The 14,993-nt window shown below is 40.8% G+C and overlaps 1 protein-coding gene across 1 annotated transcript; it reads right to left on the bottom strand.

Moving 5' to 3' along the window:
- Window positions 1-606: 606 nt before the first annotated feature.
- On the bottom strand, window positions 607-3,196 carry nrl (neural retina leucine zipper). Its single transcript, XM_072390282.1, has 4 exons — window positions 2,579-3,196; window positions 2,185-2,478; window positions 1,110-1,328; window positions 607-796 (listed from the first exon to the last, which is right to left on the bottom strand). Exons 1-4 carry the CDS (start codon window positions 3,194-3,196, stop codon window positions 635-637), a joined length of 1,293 nt encoding a protein of 430 aa, XP_072246383.1. The 3' UTR covers window positions 607-634.
- Between the last annotated feature and the right edge of the window lie 11,797 nt (window positions 3,197-14,993).

The raw sequence follows: 14,993 nt of genomic DNA, 5'->3' as shown, positions 1-14,993 counted from the left end.
ACTGCATGCCGTGGACACATTATCCAAGCCCATACCACTCCACATATCACCACTGCACTACTCAGACCTCTGCAGCTTTAGCAGCTTATTGTTTAAGAATGAAAAGGAAAAGAAAAACAAAAAAAAACTACAATGAGCTTCAGCCACTCATTTGGAGAGTACATTCCAGATATAGTATAATATTGCATAGATAACATGCTCAGCAGTGTGAAGGACTATGATAGTTTTATTGCAAGATAAAGCATATCTGATGTGTTTTCACAATCACAATCAAGGAGAGCGTTCACAGTAAAGTAAATCTGAGTCCGTGAAGCAGCCGCGGCCTCAGCTCTCCCTTATTCACTCACAGGGTGGTTTTCACAGTCGTGTAGCCCCCAAAAAACTACCTGCCAAAATTTCTCTTTCACTTCCTCTCTCACAACAAACACAATCACGTGCGCACACACATACAGCATACAGATCCTCCTCCCCCCCTCAGTCTGATTACTTGTCTATGAAATTATTGTTGGCTGATCTTTGTTTTGGTGTTGTCTTTCTCTCTCTCTCTCTCTCTCTCTCTCTCTCTCTCTCTCTCTCTCTCTCTCTCTCTCTCTCTCTCTCTCTCTCTCTCTCTCTCTCTCTCTGTGGACTGGATTCAGAGGAAGTAATCAGGGGGTGGGGATGGTGGGTTGCTGGTGCGTGTCGGAGGGGCGTCGCTGCCAGTGCTGTGGTTTGTGCTGAGGAGCTTCTCATAGCGAGCCTTGTAGGCGTCTCGCTCCCTCAGCACTCGAGTTAGCTCACACTGTAGCTGTTCCAGCTGAGGGGAAGGGAAACAAAAGACATGATTATAGTTTCTTTGTGCTTTGCTGAGCAGTGCTGAAGAGATGTTTGCTTAGAATGATATATTCTGTTAAGATTATAAACTCAGTGTGTCAGCAATAACGTCAGACGCTGCATGGTTTCCTGTCTTCATCTCTTTTGGGATCATAATTTCCGCACTAACACGGCTGATGCTAAATTTAGGATTAGGTCAGGTGTAAAATGAGGGCATACACTGAAGAAGTGTCAAGTTAGTCAGAGAGAGCCATAAATCTAAGCATACGCGTGTGTGTGTGCGTGTGTGTGTTCACCTGTTGTGTAAGCACATGTTTCTCTGACTCCAGAGCGTGGCGGTGCTGCAAACGCTTGTAGCGGCAGGACTGGGCATAGCCGCGGTTCTTTAGCGTGCGGCGTTTCTGCTTCAGGCGCACCACCTCATCCTTGCTTACGCCACGCAGGTGTCGGTTCAGCTCGCGCACCGACAGGCTCACCAGCTGCTCGTCAGAGAAGCGCTCATTCACTCCGCAGTGCTGAGCAGATGGAGAAAACACACACAGACAGAATAGCCTGTTTATCACTGTTAATTGGCAACGAGACACGTGTCGGAAATAACTGGAGGTGTGTGCAGTTGGAGGGGTGAGAAGTGGATCTGTCCAACATTCAGATTTGTATATGTAACTGCGATGTGACAAGTGTGCATATGATGCATCAAACTGAGTGTGTCTGTCAGGGGGCACATTTCGGCACCACATGTCCATAATCTGTCATGTAATCTGACAAAGTGTGGGTGACAGTTATCAGGATTACGCACAGCAATAATAGCAGATATTATCATAAGCTCACACTGTGCTCTATATAAAGATCCATCCAGACATCTTGATCACCCAGAATACAAAGTTTAATTACCTTTTAAATTACATTCAGCAGGGAGCATTCAAGACTGAGTTGTTACTAACACTCTTTAATGTAGTTGCAAACAGAAAAATGTGGATGTGTTTGTCAACAGCTCTGTATCCTCCTGTGGGTTTCAATTAGAAGGCTGCTATACAAGCAGATAATGAATGATAGCATACTAAAGCACAGCTAAAATAGGATCAAATAGGTCATTACGAATAGAACACAATTTTAACTGCAAGCATGTGGCTAAAACTAGATCAGTTGCTTGTTGTTCTCAATGCAATGCTAAGATTCAGACAGATGCACACATTAATAACCACGTTTTATTGCCTTAATCCTAATCCATTAATTGCATGATCCCTCTCCCCTTCCATCCAGCCCTCTAATGCAGCACTGTCTTCACCTCTAGATATTCCTCGTGGCTTCCTGATTAACCTGTTGAGCATCATCATAATGAGCCTGTCTCATCTAATCTGGATTGATGTGTACCTGGTTGACTTGTGGGTGGTGATGATGGTGATGGTTGCCATGCATGGGGTGGTGTGGATGATGCTGATGGTGGTGGTGCTGGTGCTGGTGGTGATGAAGGCGACCCTGGGGGCTGAGGGGTTGTGGGTAGGGAGCGGAGGCAGGGCCAGTGTTGGGGAGCGAGGGCGGCGCGGATGACAGGAAGACAAGCGGTCGATGGCACATGTCTGCCGCCTTAGCGCAGGAGATGTCTCCTCCGCTGTCACTGCTGGAGTCTCCCAGGTTGCTGCTTGAGCTCTGAGAAAGGCCTGGGAACTGAAAATGAGGCAGAGGAGAAGATAAAGTTGACTCTTTTATTTCTGCATAAAAAACTAGAGGAAAGCGGTAATAGTCATGGCACTGGGATGTTATTTACCTGTGAGCTGACAGCCGCAGCAGCTGAGTTCAGCAAAGCTTCTACAGCGTCCTCACATCCCAGGAAGCCATTCACCTGCCCCCTCTCTCTGTCCCCTCTCTCTGGCACTCCTCCTAAAGCTCCCAGCAAAGTGGCAGGCCCCGTCACCTCACCTCCAAACTGTTGTTGCAGTGCCGCCAGCCAGATCAAGTCCTCCAGCGAGGCAGGGGTGGGGCCCTGAGGACCTCCGTGGGCCGGGCTGCCCTCCACGTTCCCCTGAGAGCCAGAGCTGATGCCAGAAGCAAAGCTGTTGGATATGGAGAGCGGGAAGGAGATGGAGGAAGATGAGGAAGAGAGGGAGGAAGAGCCTGAAGGCGGCGGATGGGCATCGCTAAGCGTGGGTGAAGGTGGCAGTGAGTTGTAGGGACTTGAGCTCAAACTGGAATCTTGCGGAGGGTGGCTGGTGTAGGGAGAGCCGGAAGGGTCATGGGGGAGGCCAGATTTTGGATATACGCATGGAGGGGGGAGCGGAGGAGTGTCAGATTTCACCTCAAACTTGAGGAGGTCAAAGTCATTTAGGTATTCCATGGCTAGAGGGCTGGGGGGGAGAGGAGGCATGGGGAGGGAAGGAGAGGACATCGTATGTGCTGCTGCTGGTGGGAGCTTCAACAAGGTTTCTCCGTATGTCAGGATTGTTGGAAAGCCCACTCCTCTGCCTCAGTGCGGCTCATAGACAGCAACAGTGGTGATGTCAGGAGGTTGAATGGTTTGTGAGTTCCCTCCTTAAGAAACTGTACGTCCACTTGTCCTCGTCTCTGTTTCTTTTGCCCTGTAGAAATAATGAAATAGAATAATATGATTCTGGATGGTGGGTCAAAAGAAAAGGATAATAAAATCAGTCAGTCGAGAGTTTGCTGTGCTACTTCATGATCAAGTACCATGAATAAAGAGTGGCATTGCGTAGTTAAACTCCCAATAGAGCCTGATGAAGAGGAACCTGCAAAGCATGGTGCCTGCATTACCTATATTGCGTTGTTACTACCACCAGGTTAGCGTGAGACTGTCTGGCCATACCCAACTTGTCCTCAGCTCTAGTTACTAATCCCTCAACATATGCAATCCCTTACCACCATTTACAGCAAAACATCCCTCCCATTATATCTCAGTCTCCAACCCAGTGTCACATCAGCTTTATGAGAGTTGGACCTGCTATGGTAATGTAGTCTTAAGACTCTAGCTTTAAACAGAAACAAGGAGTGGGTTGTAAAGGTGTGGTATGCACACCTTCTGAGCCTTTGTCATTACGAAGTTGTTCTTAGCCCCACATGATGTTTCCTACATCTCATACAGGCCGTTTTATGTGACTTTGCACTGGTCCTTCTGAAGGCTTAATACAACTTTTTCTCACATACAGTTGTACAATCAACTGCATTTTGCATGACTCAAAACACCTCAAATTCACTGCTGGACTACCAGAATTGATTCATTATCACCACATTGGCATGGTTGGCAAGTAAAGTTCTCATGTTAGTTATCCCCAAAGCATTTAGAAATGGCACAACTTTTATTCACAGCTTCTAACCCTTTATCAAACTTAACTTGAATTGTTGTTTCTTATTTCTGTTAGTATGTCAGACGTTTTTGGTATTGCACAATTAGCTAATTATAGCAGTAAAAATAGTTCTATAGCAAATTATTGGGCAAAAAGATTAGTCAGACTATGTCGCAAACAAAGTTAGACTCTGTGAGCTTGTGTGTTATATGAAGACACTCATCTGCAGCAGACCCCCTCTACCCACCATATTAACGCACACATGTTAAGGACTAAACACACGCACACTCTCATACACGTGCATATGTACTGAAAGACGAGAGCTTCTAAAATGCCTAAAGACAAGGCCCTTTGGCTCATGTTCAAAATTCAATTAATTCTTGAAGGGACTGATAATAATCCTGTTTGTAGCCAATAAAAGAAGGTATCATGTTTCAGCCTGTAAGTGATAACATTTCAAAAGTACTTTAAAAAAAAAAAAAGGGTTAGAGGTTAAGCATTTTTCAGTAGAGCTGATTGTGAGTTACCTCTCCAAAAGATTCATATGAAATAAATATAATATGAAGTATATCTTGAAAAATCATTCCACTGAAAAGCAAAAGGATAGAGATGTTTTAATAATTTTTGACAGTTTCAAGAGACCAAATCCAATTACCAAGAGGTTCAGACTTTAATCCAGAGCCACGGACTTTCTAAAAATGAATCGAAACACATTTTTATGAGGCTGGAAAGTAAAACCCAACTATTAGTGGAACCTGATGATATAAATTACATATGAAAACTTAGAAACAGAGTGGACAAGACTTACAGGTAAATTAAGAAGCAGCATAAGTTAACATTAAACAAAGCAGTCAAAACATTCAAGCAAGGCTGCACAAACCGGAACAACCAAGTAGCTCTTTACAATACGAAGAGTTCAATATTTCCGACCTGTTCTTCATTGGTAACTACATCAAAGAAAGCTGTGGTAGAGCAAAGCTCTTTCTGCCAACACTAATTACAGACCTTCAGATTTAATTGTTATTATAATCAAAATGAACACCTAATTAAAAATCCACCTTTGACTGGTGCCTCTGCTGCTCTGCTCATTAGTTTTGCCCCCCGAGGCTCAAAATGGATTGTAAAAGAAAGCAAACAGTGACAAAGCACCATGAAGGCCTCGACCTGGCTCTGGACCAGAGTCCCGGCAAAAGCACACTCATGAGAGAAAAAAGTCAAATGAAAGCAGGCAGAGATGAAGGGTTGAAATGAGTGACAGTCAAACAAAGTGAATGAAATGATCCTACCGTCGGTCATGGAGATGAAGGATGGTTATGGGCTCCTTTCAACATCCCCACCAGACACACACACGTACACAAAAATAATCGACTGACTGGTTGACTGACACGTTTGGAGAGAGACACAGAGGAAACACAGTGTGTGTGTGTGTGTGTGTGTGTATGCGTGTGCGCATGTGAATGTGTATAGCTCTCTGTCACTGAGTGCCACTGCCCCCTTTCTTTCTCTCCCCTCTGCTGCAAATCCCTGTTTGCAACAATCCCCTCGTCTCTCTGTCTCCCCCCTCATCCCTCTCTCATGGTTCACAGGCATGTTCACACTCTCTGGCAATGTCTCGCTGCCTCTCTCACTGATGTCTGTCTTTCTCGAATTATTCTGTTTCTCTTGTCTCGCTTCTTATGTTTTCTTGTATTGCTCACACGCACGCCTATAATTTCCCACCCCTCTCCTTCTGATGCTGCATGTCATCCCTCATACAAAAAGCAAAAAAAGTTCACAAAAAGAAACAGCAACACAGATATGCTATTTGTGCCAAATCATGAACATTCTGACACTGCTAAATTGTGTGATATTCACAGATGCTTCTGCAGAGGAAGTTCTCGGTTCTGAAAGATCAGATTCTGTTTATGATTACTCACTCATCACTCAGTAAAATATATATTGAGTTGCCACGAGTTGAACTTTAGACTCCATGCTGCCTCACTGTGGACATTCAAAGGTGAGCTGTGAGGGAAGAGATGAGGATAGAGTGTGGGTAGCGGCTCTTATTTAAACTGCTTGTAATTAAGTTGTGAGAGCTCATAGTGACATTTTGACAGCTTTTGTTAGGTTTCAGTGAGGATTGTATGGATATTAAGTACAAGAAGTGTGGCAAAGTAAAGCAAATGTCAACATCAGGTGTCTCACTAAGGTGTTGGGCCTCCACATGTGGCCGAGGCAAGGATTCCACGGTAAGAGACACCCTTCTTCCCAAAAATGTTTCCTCATTCCTTCCCTTTGAGAATGTCGTTGGAAAGCATAATCTGATCTTTGGCCTAAAACCTGTGTAGAAATTTTAGCACATTTTAGCACATGATTCAAATAATTTCCATACTCCCCAAGATCCAGGCTTTGCCTTGAGACAGAATTTCCCACGTCAGTTCTGTTCCACAGCCACAGAACCAGTCACCTCGTAACAAACCTTCACATTTAGAGCGTGCTTGTTCCGCACTTTAGCTTTTGTTGTTCCCTGATGGGAAACTAGATTTTATGTCTATGTTGTCTATGTTCACAGGTGAACCATAGCAAATCTCCTTTGGCTGCAGTGCCCTTTGAATGGGAACATAGTCATCCTGGAAGAGACCACTTCCATCGGAACAAAAATGTTTCTTCATAAAATAGAAGTGTAAAAATTATAGATTAAAAAGAACCCCCCCCCCCATATGTGTGTGTGTGTGTTGTTTTTTTAATTGATATTTGTGAAGACAATATTTATAAAAAGTAGAAATCTTTCTTATAGACATATAAAAGAAATAATGAAAACTTTGCATACATTTAATTTGCTTCCTGTTTGTATAATGTACTAATAATGTGTGGTGCAGGGCTTTATTATTAAAATCATCAGCAGTCTTTAAACCTACAATTTGCTACACATTGACAGACTATAACTTGAACTAATGCTATCATTTATGAGGTGTATTGTTAACAATGTAACTGTGAGAAAGAAGAGTCACTGTGTACCAAGTATTTTACTTTTCGATACAAAATTGGGTATTTTTTTATGTCTAAATTCAAATCTGGATCAGTGTAGGTATGTGTGGTAAACAGATATTTAAATTGTCCCCAAAGCAAATGCATTTTTAATTCGTTCATTTGATTACATGACTGTAATCACAAAGAATGGGAACTGATCTGAGGAGATGTCCCTCCGTCAGTACCCTCTATAGTATTAATCCTTTCAAAATCAGCCAATTAGAATTTTCTGTGTGATTCCTTTCTTTTCTTTTAATACATTTAGTATTTCTCTCGATTCTTCAAATCTACTACTTTTTAAACAAACTAATTGTTTTAATCTATGTATTGTCTGCAGGCCCTGGAAGCCAACCAGCACTTCTGTGCTTTAATACACCTGGTTTGTGGTGCGTGTTAAATCATTTGTGGCAGTATATTTTATATCAATTTCAAGATGAATAATGTGGATGAATATTTGAAAACGATTTCAGTTTTTGCTTGCTAAATGTCTAATATTGTTGCTATTGACTTAAGCAGTTCTACAAAAGAATTAATGGTTGTCTTACAACTTCGCACTTCCTGTGTCTCCACACTGCCTTGCCTCTAGCAGCTGGGCTCAAAACTGGTAAATCAATTGTTTTTTGTCTTTTTTTTTTGTTGTTGTTGTTGAGCTGCCTAAGTCTGCCAAGCGGAGAAATGCACAACAAGCGTTTCTCAATGCTCCTTAAAAGCTAAACTTGTTAATCCTGAGTGTCTCTGTGTCTTAATGGTGTCTCGTTAAGGAATCAGTGAGTTAATAGCGCCTTCACAAATCTGATTTAGACAGTAAACAAAAGGCAAGCAGACACGCTGACTCATTGAAAAAAAAAAAAAGACTAATAAACACAAGTTTAATATTGAATTTGATGTTTTTTCAATCTTTGGTTTGGCAAAAAAAAAAAAAAGTAGGAAACTATTTAATGGACATATAAATAAAAGAAAACCAATCAAAAGATGTTCTCTTCTTTCAGTTTCTGTTGCATCTGCTGTCTATTTTAACCTCTCTATCTGACCATCATTTGTGTTTCCAGAGAAAGCTTAGCAGCAAAACCAACAGGGCCTCCCGTGAGGGTGAGGGACAAAGAGAGGAAGAGACACAGAGGAACTTACCTCATACTTCATGGCAAACATACCACCAAACACATCTCCTGGATCTGCAGTTGCACACTTATCCTGCAGCTTCTCATTCAGGTGGGGCCCATGCATTGACTTTTCACTGAATATTTGGAGGTTCATGACGTGAGGTGTCCGAACCCAGCACTGTGATTGTTGCAATGGATGGAGATGATAGCACTAGTCATGGTTGAATAATTACATTTGTTAGTCTCAAATTACACCCATTCACTAAAATTTTATTAGAGTTCTTCTTTGGAGATGCCATAGATCGACTAATGGAGAAAATATGCAGCTCTGAAAAGAGAAGCCAATTTGCCAGTGGCTAAAATCTGCAGTTTTTTTGATGGCCAGCTGGAAGGGACTCCACTTTGAAATTTAAAAAGGAAGCCTGTTTCAACCAGTGTTCCCTCCCAGCTTGTTACAAAGGCACACTTTGCCAGGAGCCTGCTGTGTTGGTTTTATATGCAGATAAACAAACACTGACAGACATCCTGAGCGAAAATTAATTGCAGGATCTTCATGCCTCCTGGTTTCCTGGGATCACAGGCAACATGCAGCCCAGAATACAATCTCCATTTAAAACCATGTGTCACATTTGTGATGTGGTTTTTAAACCGCTAAAAAAAAACCTTAATGTGAATTTGTTTTAGACATGGTGGTAGGTTAATCTTTTTGATAAATAATTTTACAACCCCTTTTTCCACCAGGTTAGGATTTTTTCCTGTTCTAAATTTTCATAGATTAACTGGTTGCTCGCTGCACCATCAAATTTACCATTGGCATATGAAAATTGCATTGCTCTTATATTGACTCTTTCACAATATTTTGAGATCTTGCTTTGTAGGGTCAGTGTACTATTTACCATAGAAGAGCAAATACATCTCCAAGGTTCAATAGAGCTAAATGGTAAATTTATTTTGTAAACCAAACTGACCCTTTAAGCCCTGGCATGTCCTATTATTGCCCAAAACCCCGTGAATGGGACGCTGACCCCTCCATCACCCTGTAAACCAGGGTTTCATATATTTTAATGTTTATCCTCTGAGAGGATCTTAAGGCCATACCGGGTCATGAAACATGAGTGGAAGAAAGACAGGACGAGGCTAAACTACGTTATGGTGGGTGTTTTTCAGGAGGGAAAGGGTAGACCTTAGAAGAATTGGTGGATAAAAAGAAGATGTGATTGAGAGAATGTAGACATGCAGGATAGAGGGAATGAGAGTGACAGAGCTGAAGGCAGGCCTGCGCTGTTTGGACAGATGGTGTGAGATGCAGGCCTGTAGGGTCCCACTAGATTGGCTTTATACCATGTCCCATATACATGTCCTAATCCCAGCTAACTCTGCAACAAGCAGCAGGCTTACACGTCTCACCTCACAAGGGGCCCCCTCCCTCTCCCTCTTTCTTCCTCCTTCTTCACTCTTTACTCACTCACAGATCACACACACCCACAGGAGTGACGCAGCAGTGAGAGAAGACATAATGACAGAGCCTCATAATCATTGCTTAGCATAAAAAAAAAAAAGTTTGATTTCATTGAACTTGTCTACTCCAGTGGGTCTACTTACAAATGATAAAATACTTAAAGAATCTTGTCAAATAGTTTGAAAAATAAGAGGTTATGAGAGTAACACAGACGCATCAAACCAGATATCATATTTTTTCTATTCTCACCAGGGATTAACTTTTTCCCTCTTTTTGAGATATCTGTGAAATTCCCTTCTCCATTCCAATACAATGTAAGTCACTGAAATTTAATTTTGTCACCAAAAGAAAGCAAGAAAACAGTTAATGGCAAGTAACTTAGGAGAACTAACCGTTTGATTTTGAGGCAATTCTTACATGAAAGCTCAGTTGCAGAGCGATATCATTGATACTGTTTTCAAATACAGAGTTAAACAAAACAGACTTGAATGACATAATAAAAGATAGCAATAGCTCGTCTGTAATTAATTAGTATTTTCAGTACTAATTAGCCTAATATGTTGAATGTACAATATATCCTTTAAATATCTGTTATTGTCATTGAAGTGCCAAGCAGCAGTTTGAGTATCATATAAAGTTTTGCTGTTCAATATTTTGCATACAGAAACTAATGATTATGCTTTATGATGGCATATTAGGGCCAAAAAACAAAAATAACTTTATATGTTGCACACCTGTCAAGACAATGTTGTTAAGTTTCAAATAAAAAGTATTTGATTTTTGATTTTTTTGACTGAGTTAAAGGCTACACAAACAGCAGCTAGTAGTGCTACACTGCTTAGCACTGCGAGTTGGCTTTTAGCAAAACTACTTTATCTTGTGCTCCTTTTTTTCTCCTCAATAACTTAAAATGTAGATGTTGGTCTTGTAATATGTTTCAATTCATAAGATACATTGGCACCACAATGAGTCTGCAGATTTTAGGAAGCCGGAAAAATGTGAATAAAGAGTTTGGTTTTAGCTAAAGTCTAGTTAGCCTCAAAGCTAGTTAGATATTTGCCATGCTGTTTTTACCAATTTTACCATTCATATATTCTATGGTACAGTAATTATCATAGAAAAGTAAGATGTAAAAGAATTGCTTGTCAGAAAAAAATATGTACTTGCTGTGTTTTGGCTTTTTAGTCGAGTAGTCATTTCTTAGCAAGAACTCATTAAATATTACCTGGAAATATTAGGAGTTTGCGTTTTGCCTTCAACTTGAAATATTACTGTAATATCAGCAGAAAGGCTCATGGCTGTGTGTTTTTCTTTCCTGTCATGCTGTTCCAAAGACAGTGTAATCAGAGAACAAATGTAGCTTGCTGTAAAGGGCTTATAATGATGAATGTTTACTAAAATATTCTTTGTCATCCCTTCTCAAGGAACAGTGTTCACGGAACAATATAATTTAGGGTAATTTTCCAGGCTATTGCAATCTCAGTGTTTTTATAACAGGCATGTAATCTATGACTTGAACTGTTAAGCTTTCAGTTGGCCATTTAGGTCAGACTGACCTTGTGCAGCTACAAGATTATAATTTTCATACTTCTTAAGCTATTTAATGGCTTTAATTGATTTTCATGGCAGACCATCTCACTCATGACTTTGTTGTTTGTGTGTCTGTGTGTATGCATGTGCATGAGTGTGTTTACTTATGCTGTCCACACGTGGGGTCTCATTGTGAGTGGACTTATCAGACTAGTCATGGGATTAGCGCTGATTCTCCCCCTCAAACTTGTGTCAGATTAACAGATACCCATGCCTACATAAACCGTCTGTAATATACACATAAGCTGTCAGTACTCCTGCTATTACCTCACCCACCCCAGCTCCCATCATCCACACCCACTTCAGATCAATGAACACTCTTATCATCATTGATTATATGATTTCCCTTCATACGCCGCTGCTGCAAGTAAACACGAGTATTCAAGTGTGTGATCGTGATCATCTGATGAGGTTTGCCATGAGCAAGCCAAGAATTTATTTGGAAATTTTGTGGTAATATTGTCAAGGTTCTCAATACTGTTCATGCACATTGTGAACGGCTGTCACTTAATAGGCGCTACATTTTATTCACGTACACCATCTAGGTCATTAGTAAATAAACTTAAAGCTTCATTTTCCGCACTAATGGAACACCTACATTATTTGTATAGTTCTTGTGCAGCCACAGTTATAGCAGATGTTTAGGTGGAAGGCTCTAAAGCAGACAGCTTAAAGTGTCCAAGAGCGCAATCTCATGGCAACACTGATCATACGAACAAACACATGTATTAGACGACTTTAATCTTTACAAAAAATTTATCACAGACGAGCGGAGATGGAAATCTGGGGTGGCAGCAGACAGAGAGACAAGAGATGTGGTTGGGGAGGATGAGGAGGAGGAAGAGAGGGATGAACGGATTAAGGTGGTCGATACTTTGGCCGCTCTCCCAGACTGAGAGATGACACTAAATCTGTTAATACATTCCCCCCGCCCTCCTTCCTTACCCACGTAGTTGCTCTGATTCTTCTCTCCCGCCTTCATCCTCTTGCGGGATTAGGATATTTTTACTGTCATTCTTAATGTCACACAAACAAGTCAATCAAATGTATTGATCCCACAGGTTTAACAACACGTTTTCAGCTGCAAGGAAATTTTCAGCAGCTTGCATATTTGGAAGAAACTGTTTACATAGCTGCGGAAAAGTTATATATCAATTAATGAAGTATAGTTACAAAACTGTGAAAAGGTCTTAAGCCGCCACTCCTTTTCATTATATATAGGTGCAGCTATGTATTGAAGCACAAATATACTTTTGAAAATAAGTATATAAGGCAAAAATAAAAATAAATAGAAATAAAATAAACAATTTTGATGTCCTTGAACGTCATAATCTTCTTCATTTTCAACACAGGCTGAACCCTCTTAGACAAGCTTTCTTGTAATATCTTTAAATAGTCTTCAGGAATAGCTCTTCTGACCTCCTAAAGGACATTCTTTGGCTCTTCTTTGGATGTGGGCTGCCTTTTGTTCTGTTCTCTGTCAAGATGATCCCACACTGCTCTAATAATGTTGAGGTCCGAAGTCTTCTTTGTGCATTACTTTATACGCAATTATGTTGTTTTAAGACTATGAAAGCTGCTCATGCTTCTAATTGAACAGAATCAGACCATGTTCATGGGCAGTAACTGGTGTCAGTGCAGGTTTTGTGTGGTCTGTCCCAAACTGTCACCACTTCGGGTCCCCTTTTGGCATCTGGGCATCTTTGGCATCTGTTGCTTATTAGAGAGACAGTTCCCATGACAACCTTTCCAGACAATTCACTTATGACCTTTTATAGACATGGTTATAATTACATTAGATTATGCTGCATCTTACCATTGCCTGCTTTCATGAGTAATTTTTCATGTAACTGCCACTCTGACAGCATGGAGCATGTTTTAATTTAATATGTGCACTGTATGTAAGTTTTATTCTTCAGCATTAACCCATGAACTGAGAGACCACATAGGCTTTTTTCTCACTATGACTGGATCCCACCTAAACTCGGGAGGAAGAGCAGATCATTTGGGTTTAGTTTGGGGGGGGGGCGTATTGTGTGAGCACAATCCTGCACATTTCTTTGGACTGCCTGCATCCTTTTATGTTCATGCATCTTTTTCGTCTACCCACACGTTTTCTCTCTTGCTCCTCTCTTCACTTGGCTTTTATGTGATCATGTTGCCTGGTAACAAGCATAAGAATGATGCGAAGAGTAAGATGTGCTCGGATGCCCCCATATGCCGTCTTCACATCAGCTGCGAAGAACACATGGCAATTTGGTCTCAATAACGGCGACGTGACACTTAATGTACGTTTCATTTCAGAGTTCAGGTGTGAGCTTGTGGAAAAAAAATTCTTCAAATGCAACCAACTTATTGAAAAAATGTATTGTTTTGGCACAAAGAAATTATAATGATCATAATGATGGAGAACTAAACATATTAGATTACTCATATTTTTATCATATTTTCTCTTAGATTTATGTATTTCTAGTATTGTTTCAAGCATAAAATCCACCAAAGCGGCTGCTTTTTTCACAGGTGGAAGTCGGTACATTAGTCTGGTGGAATGATATGTGGATTCTGCATCACATTTGAGGTGGAGTGGGTGTAAAACTTCGACCCAGAACAGGGTCATATATCACTGCATCGTTATGAAGTCATAGTAACAAAGGCTGCCAATGCACTGCCTCTAATCTCAGCATAAATCACAGTTTAAGATGTTAAACTGCTTCAGGAGAAATTCAGGTGTTGCTTAGGCAGAAGAGAATGACTTGGCAAGGAGTGGATGAATTGATATGTATCTGGAAAGCGATATGAAATCCTGGTGATCGACGAGATCAATTTAAGTTCATACTGTACATTCACTTTGTCCAAGCAGCCATGAACTTCTGGTGGAGTTTTGAAGTAAGCTACAGATATTCACTGATAACACTGAAAAAATATATGTAAGATTTTACTACAGCTAATAGTCTCAGTCAACTGAAATACTTATTTAGCATTTCCCCAAAGGCTGTTTGCCCATTGAAAATCTCATTAGGAAAACAGCAGCTTTATCTTTATTTCAACAAATTGTAAGTAAAGATTTCATCTCTGCATGGCTGCATTTGTACTTGTACCTGACTCATTATAGCATCTTTGGAAAAAAGGTCACAGTACGGTTGCTAATGACAACCTGTGAGACTGCCTCTCTGTTCAAATAATATGTGTGTTTCTGTGTGTGTTTCTGTGAAGTACAGTGATTGCCTCATCTGTAGGGATCAGTCGCCCCCTGCTGTTTCATATTCTTGGACTTGTAACGACACGATGTTGCCATGGCAACTGGACTGGGCTTTTTATTTTTTAAAGTTGAGTTGGTTGGTTCTTGGTTGTAGATGAGGATCTCTTTTTCATACGACCATAGTGTGATGATTAAGAGATAATTTCTCTAATTAGCAGTAATTACAGTTTTCCAATAATCATCTCCCTGCAATAATATATTGTCACCACATGGGGGAAGCATAAACAAGTCCAACACAGAGTGCTGTCATGAAGTCAACTTGTGGGGCAAAATTAGCATCAATTTTGACTTGTGTTTATGGCCACCAGATGGAAATCAGTGCAGTTTTAACCCTGCTTTTGTAACAGCGAGTTCTCAGACTAATTACTCACTTTGCTGTTTGGTGCTGAGCAGATTGGGATTTTAATGAATTTTTCCAATAAAGTCTTTCTGCTCGGAGCTATAAAACAAAGATATGAAGGCTGCAA

Source organism: Leuresthes tenuis, unplaced genomic scaffold, assembly GCF_036924035.1.
Source record: "Leuresthes tenuis unplaced genomic scaffold, fLeuTen1.0.hap1 SCAF_7, whole genome shotgun sequence".
Lineage (NCBI taxonomy): Eukaryota > Metazoa > Chordata > Actinopteri > Atheriniformes > Atherinopsidae > Leuresthes > Leuresthes tenuis.
This window is presented reverse-complemented; position numbering and strand designations above follow the sequence as displayed.